This window comes from Dipodomys ordii, unplaced genomic scaffold (genome assembly GCF_000151885.1).
Source record: "Dipodomys ordii isolate 6190 unplaced genomic scaffold, Dord_2.0 Scaffold68, whole genome shotgun sequence".
Taxonomy (NCBI): Eukaryota; Metazoa; Chordata; class Mammalia; order Rodentia; family Heteromyidae; genus Dipodomys; species Dipodomys ordii.
This window is the reverse complement of record NW_012267284.1, coordinates 6,755,636-6,762,968: the sequence shown is the minus strand read 5'-3', so window position 1 is coordinate 6,762,968 and position 7,333 is coordinate 6,755,636. Positions and strand designations below refer to the sequence as shown.

General features: G+C 48.0%; 1 protein-coding gene across 1 annotated transcript in view; it reads right to left on the bottom strand.

Moving 5' to 3' along the window:
- Nucleotides 1-7,333, bottom strand: part of Zscan25 (zinc finger and SCAN domain containing 25) — a 14,289-nt gene that overhangs the window by 4,339 nt on the left and 2,617 nt on the right. The window contains exons 2-4 of the mRNA XM_013023423.1: nt 3,718-4,126; nt 2,348-2,549; nt 1,788-1,879 (exon numbers count right to left, since the gene is read on the bottom strand). Of these exons, the coding sequence (XP_012878877.1) occupies nt 1,788-1,879; nt 2,348-2,549; nt 3,718-4,104 (681 nt within the window). The 5' untranslated portion in view covers nt 4,105-4,126. The remainder of the gene's footprint in view (nt 1-1,787; nt 1,880-2,347; nt 2,550-3,717; nt 4,127-7,333) is intronic.

Here is a 7,333-nt window from a genome sequence, read left to right as displayed (position 1 = left end):
CCTTGCATGCATGAGGCCCTGGGTTCGATTCTCAGCACCGCTAGAAGCAGAAAAAAATGGAAGTGGTACTGTGGCTCAAGTGGTGGAGTGCTCACCTTGAGCTGAAGAGTTGAGGGACAGCATCCAGGCCCAGAGTTCAGGCCCACAACCGACAAAAAAAAAAAAAAAAAAGAAAGAAAAGAAAATATAGCCAGGTGCCAGTGGTTCATGCCTGTAATCCTAGCTATTCAGGAGGCTTAGATCTGAGGACTGCAGTTCAAAGCCAGTCTGGGCAAGACACTCCATGAGACTACTATCTCCAATTAACCAGCAAAAAGCAGAAGTGGAGCTGTGGCTCGAGTGGTAGAGCACTATCCCTAAGCAAAAAAAAACCAACACCCCCCCCAAAAAAAACCCAACTCAAGGAAAGCACCTAGACATTGAGTTCAAGTCTCAGGACTGGCACATACACACATAGAAAGAGAGAGAGAAAAAATACAAACCAAAAGACTAGGGTGTAGCTCAAGTGGCCACGCACTAGCTTAACATGCAGGAGTCCCCAGAAAGTGCTCCTTGGGGCACACAGGAAGGACTCAGCAAAGGAAGGCAGATGCCCTGGAGAGAAACAACCCACCTCCCAACAGCTTAAGGGAGTGCTCAGCTGGTTCAGCTTGGGCATCCCACATCCGCCCTCATGCTTCAGAGCCCCAAGCTGCTGTCTTAGGCATAATGCCATGTTGTTATGCCAAAAGTCAAGTGGGCTGGGGGATACGGTATACAGTTTAATGGACAACTAGTATATACTAATAAAAAGAAAATACATAAATGCAACTTTTTTAACAATTGTGTCACACTACAACGTGAGGAACCACTAGGGTGAAGGGAGGCTCTGAACACAGGGAGAATTGCCCACACCCTTCCCTACACCCTGCAAACCATGTCCTTGGAAATCAAATGGGGAATGGCAAAGGCATCAAGTCTCTCCACAGGCAGCTCCCAATGGGTCCAATGTACACCTTTTTTTTCTACCAAATAACCCCTTTCCCTTATCAAAGAACACTGGCTAGCTTCTAATTCATGATTCTTCTGCCTCAGCTTCTAGAGAAGTTGAGAGTACAAGTATATAACAATATAACTTACTAAAGGTATGGCTTTTTAAAGATATTTTTAACACTTGCCCCACTCAAAAAGGCACCTCTGTAAACCCTGTAGAAGATTCAAGCTGTGGCAAGAAGCTCTGTTTCTCACGAACCCTAACCTGTGTGTGGCAGGTTCACATGTTCACAAGACCCCAATTCCTGAAAGACAAGTGTGAGCCAGAGACACTGCTTAGCACCCAGGACCCCCCACTCAGGGCCCAGTGCCACAAAAGGCAGCTATTTCCAAACAAGCAGTTTCCCCAGACCCATACACAGGTTTTCCTCAGTAGCAATCTCTCCTCTCATGAGGAAGAAAATAACAGCCACAGTCAGTCTGGAACTTCAGCCAGGTATGATGTCCATACCTGTAATCCCTGCACTCGGATGGCTGAGGCAGACAGACTGCAAAATCCAAACTAGTGGATGCTACATTGTCTTTTTTTTTTTTTCTTAATCTGGAGCTTTTCTTTTTCAGTCTGGGATTTGGGGTCCAAGCATAAGCTGGTGTGTTTAACCACGGACCATGATGAAGTAGCAAGAACAACGTGGTAGAGCCATCACAGCTAGGAAGGCAGTGGCTGGCTTTATGGACAGCATAAAACCTCAGGGAACGAGAACCCCAGTCTAAGCAGGATCAGGATTTCCAAAAGAGGAGGAAGCCTTGCTCACCTGGGATCCTGCTGTAAGGAACCCAGCTGCCATCTCTTGTTCTCTGGCACTCACTGTGGGGAGAGATGGACCTGGCGGGAGGATAGGCAGCGCTGAGCAGGGATGGAAAAGACAGAAGGATTAGCACTTTGTCAGTCAGTCCATTCTAAAAGGCATCACCCATTCAACACACAACAGCTCAGGAACACACAGGCCCCAGAGTGACCCACATCCGGGGGCAGGGGTGGGGGTCTGACTGTCCTAGCTCTTCAGGGTCAGTCAAACTCCCTGGTCACACTCATGAACAACTCTCTTTGAGAGAAAACAAAGTCACATATGGGTGTGCTCTGATGTCAGCTGCACATTTCCTAGTGTTTTCTAGAAGGGATGTAAGGGAAAGGAGAAGGAACACTAACTCCACCATCCCCTCCAGACACCATGTGTTCAGTTCGGTTGACCAAGTGGCTGGGAATTCAGTCACACCTTGCAGGTAACTCAGTTTACCTCTACTGGATTTCTAAAGGAGGCTGGCCATAGGGCACTGTTTCCAGGCTCCTCAGTCCTCACCATCTGCGTCTTACCCTGCTCCGGAAACGCCTGTGTCCGGTCCCCACGATGTTGACTCAGCTGTTCGTCGGTGCTTTGGTCTAGGCCTTGAACACCTTCCGCATGGGGCATCCCCCACTCAGGCTTAACCTCCACTGGCCCCAGATGAACCCCTGGCTCCCAAGAGCCTTGGCCAAGGGCTGTCTCCTGCTGCTCTCCCAGCACATGGCATGGAACCTGAGGACAGTCCCCAACACCAATTAGTATCAGGATTGGTCAAGGCCATTAAGAAAGGAGATGAGGCACCAGTGGCTCATGCCTATAATCCTAGCTACCCAGTAAAAGTTGAAATCTAAGTATCAAGGTTTGAAGCCAGCCTAGGCAAGAAAGTCTCTGAGACTCTCATCTCTAATTACCCACCCAAAAGCCAGAAGTGGAGCTGTGGGTCAAGTGGTAGAGCACTAGCCTTGAGTAAAAAAGCTCATGGATAGTACCTAGACCCTGAGTTCAAGCCCCAGGACTGGCACAAAAAAGAAAAAAAAGAAAGAAGGGAGTTGAATTGAAACCTACTAAGGGAACCAAGGAAAGGACCCCATGGCTTCAGAGAGGGAGTTTTTCCCAGGGCAGCAGAAAAGTTGGAAAGGAAGCTCAACTCCCTGTATGGAGCCCAGAGCAACTTGGATCTGTGCAAGCCAATTGACAAGGGTCCCTCTGCTGCCTTCAGAGGCAGAATCCCCATGCTCCACATCACAGACAGCCCAAAACTGCACCACATTCACTGCAAGAAAAATTTCCTAAGCTGACAAAGCTGAAGTTTCAAAGAAAAAAGACAATGCCTACAGTCTACAGTGGATCAGTGAGAAACAGCTGCTCTACAAAGAGGACAACCTGGAGAGAGGCCAGGGGAGGGAGGAAGGAGGGAGTGAAGGGAGGACCTTACTCTAAGATACAGCCACAAAACAAAGTCCTCCTAGCCCACTTCTAAGCCCCTGCGTTGTTGAGAGTGAAAATCAAATTCGCTTAGGACTCTCCGGCGAGACAAGAGGGACCCCAGCAGTGTGGCAAGCATGGGACTTGTCAAATGACTACTGCAGTGACCAAAACACAACCAGAGTCTGGAAGCAGCATATGGTAAGTCCTTCATACCATGAGAACAGCACTACAGCTCTGTCACAGGGGCCCAGACATGCAGACAGCACAGCTATAGGCCCCTGCACTATCCCCCCCAAGAAGGGCTGGGTCTGTGGGGGGACTCAGAATAATCACATCGCAGTCCTTTGACACACCAGCATCTTCCCTGGGAATGGCTCTTCTTGTGGAGACTCCTGCCTCATCCACTTCCTCTATACTCTCCACTCATTAGGCCCCACGCCAACCAAGACCTGGAGGCCCTCTTCTCACCCACCGCCTTGGCCTCCAGCGCACTCTCCGTCAAATCCTCCACCATGGCCACCAGTGCCTTGCCACTCTCCAGGCCGTGCTCCCGAATCCATGCATAGAACTCCCGGGGCAGGATGGTCAGGAACTGCTCCAACACCAGCAGCTCCAGGATCTGCTCCTTGGTGTGCAACTCTGGCCTCAGCCACCTGCGACAGAGCTCCTGGAGCTCCCTAAGGGCTTCCTGGGGACCAGCTGCCTCCTGGTAGCGGAACTGGCGAAACCTCAGACGAAAGGTTTCAGGACTGGAGTCTTCCCTCGCCCTGCCCCAGGGCAGCTCCTTCTCCAGCTTCACCACAGGAACCCCCATGTGCTGCTGAGGCTCTTCCGCCATCCCTGGGCGCTCCTTAAGCATCTTCACTCTCCCTCGCAGAAGACTGAGAATGGAGGGACAAAGGAGCGTTTGAGAACACAAGACATGTGAAGGCCAGTCCATCCCAGTCCTGAGGCATCGTCAACAAATATTCTACCAGGGAACAAGCTAAAGACCAGCAGAGGCATTTCCAAAGGGCTGAGTATACATCCCCAAAGTCCTGCCCATTAAACTCAGGATTCGCTCAGTACACAGAATAAACAGAAAGAAAAAAAAATGTGTCACTATGGCTCACACTTATAATCCTAGCTACTCAGGAGGCTGAGATCTGATGATCACCACTCAAAGCCAGCCCGTGTAAGAAAGTCTGTGAGATCCTTATCTCCAATAAACTACTCAAAAAAAGCTGTAGCAATTGAGGATAGCCTAGAGCAAAAGAGGCTCAGGGAGGGGCTGGGAAGGTGGCTCAGTGGTAGAGCGCTTGCCTTGCATGCATGAGGCCCTGGGTTCGAATCCTCGGCACCACATAAGCAAAAAAGAAAAAAGCCAGAGGTGGCGCTGTGGCTCATGTGCTAGAGCACTAGCCTTGAGCTGAAGAGCTGAGGGAGAGCGCCCAGGCCCAGAGTTCAAGCCCCATGACCGGACCTAAAAAAAAAAGAAAAGAGGCTCAGGGACAGCACCCAGGCCCTGAGTTCAAGTCCTACAACTAACAAAAAAAGAGTGTGGGGGGAGGAAATGTGTAAGATTCAGCTCATACCCACAAACAGCTCAGGACCTCACTGGGAACATAACCCTACAACTGGGAAATAAGAAAAGGGTAATACTTAGGTCTTCATTTAATACACACACACACACACCCATTTACCACATAACAGAGCACAAGCATACATGATGGTGGTCAACAAGGGGGCTAGGAGCCAGGTGCTTGTGGCTCACACCTGTAATTCTAGCTGCTCAAGAGGATGACATCTAAGGATTCTGGTTTGATGCTAGACTGGGCAGGAAAGTCCATGAGATTCTTACCTCCAGTTAACCAGCAAGAAGCTGTAAGTAGAACTATGGCTCAAGTGGTATAATACCAGCCTTGAGGGGAAAAAAAACACAATCTCAATGCTAGGCCCTGAGTTCAAACCCCAGGACAGGTACAAGAAAGGTGAGGCAGGTTGGGTAGGCAGCTTGCCAAGGACGGCAAGGCCCTGGGCTCCATCCTCAAACACTAGGGTTAAAAAACATTAACACTGAGCTGAAAAATTCCTACCACCTAGTAACATCATGGCCATGGAAGTATGTAACACGGACCCAACACATGACATGTTTGTGCTGACACTGGAGTAACAAACCTCCTGTACTGCCTATTGTAGTTATATACTACCTATAATGTTCAATAATGACAATAAAGAACTGATAACAAATGACTGTTACAGTCATGTGTTTACTATACTGTATTATGGTTTTAATTGTTTTGCGTATTCCTTCTAATAATTTTTTTAAAATGTAAAAGGCATTCTCTGCATGTAGCAGCCGATGTGTATATATATATTGTATATATTGATTGTATCACAAGGCCATGTCAAATAATTCACCCCTAACATCGAGGTTTGTATACATACAGTCCATGATGTTCAAACACCAATGCATTTTTCAGGATAGATCCCCATCATAAAGTAACAAATGACTGTTCCTATATGTCGGTGGGTGTGTGGGTAGATGGGTAGGTGGATGGACAAATAAGTAGACAGTGGAATATCTACTCCACTCTCTGACATGTAGAAGATAGAAAAAAGACAGGCAAGGCATTTATCCTCTTGAAAGAGGGTATAATGCTATACACTCACTCACACACATGCATGCACCCGTGCATGCATACACACACACACACACACACACACACATTAAATGTAAGCAAATACATAAAAATTGTAACTGGGAGCCAGATGCTAATAGTTCGTGCCTGTAATTCTAGCTACTTAGGAGACTGGGATCTTAGGATCACAGTTCAAAGCCAACCTGGGCAAGAAAGCTTGTGAGTCTCTTACCTCCAGAAATGGAACTGTGGCTCAAATGGCAGAACCTTGAGCAAAAAAGCTCATGAGCAGGCCCTAGGTTCAAGCCCCAGGAGAGGTGCACACACACACACACACACACACACACACACACACACGCATACAAGCACATACACACACGCACACACAAATTGAAACTGGGGAAGAGTTCTATGAACAAATAAGTAGAGGTGGGAACGAGGGGGGAGACAACAGGCTTAAAGAAGACTTTTCTGAAGATAGAATCTTAGGAATGAAAATGAGCCAGTCATTCAAATATTTCAAAGCAAAAGCCCTGAGACTAGAAATTGCCATGCATGTTCAAAGACAAGCCAAAATCCTGTGTGGCTTCAGCTGTGTGGCTGAGGGGCAGAGCCATACTAGAACAGATGGCAGAATTAGGCAGAACCCAAATTACCCAGGACCTGGGCCATGGTGTGAACCATGGATTCAGGGAGGATGCCTGTTTCAGCAGTAGAGCACTTGCCTATGATGCCTGAGGTCCTGGCTCAAGCCCAAGCACTGTAAAATAAAAAAATAAAAAAAGATTTACCAGCTTTATTCTTACTTCTTAGCTTAGTAGGGAGCTACATATTTTACAAAAGTCATACATGCCTGTGCAGGCAGAACAGATTAGAAGAGACACAAAGGCAATGGCCCAAGCAAGTGAGAGGAGCTGACAGGATGCAGACAATCAATCAGATAAAATTAAGATATACTGGGGCTGGGAAGGTGGCTCAGTGGTAGAGCGCTTGCCTTGCATGCATGAGGCCCTAGGTTCGATTCCTCAGCACCACATAAGCAGAAAATGCCAGAAGTGGCACTGTGGTTCAAGTGCTAGAGCACTAGCCTTGAGCTGAAGAGCTGAGGGACAGCACCCAGGCCCGAGTTCAGGCCCCACGACGGACAAAAAAAAAAAAACTAAGACATACTTTGTAGATAAAACCAACTAACCAGCTGGCGGATTGAGATGTGATAGTACACTCAGTCTAAAGCTAATGGCCTTCCTCACAAATACATGTGTAGATAAAAATCATGAGGGGCTGGGAAGGTGGCTCAGTGGTAGAGTGCTTGCCTTGCATGCATGAGGCCCTGGGTTCAATTCCTCAGTATCATATAAGCAGAAAGAGCTGGAAGTGGTGCTGTGGCTCAAGTGGTAGAGCACTAGCCTTAAGCTGAAGAGCTGAGGGACAGTGCCCAGGCCGAGTTTCCCACGACTGACCCAAAAA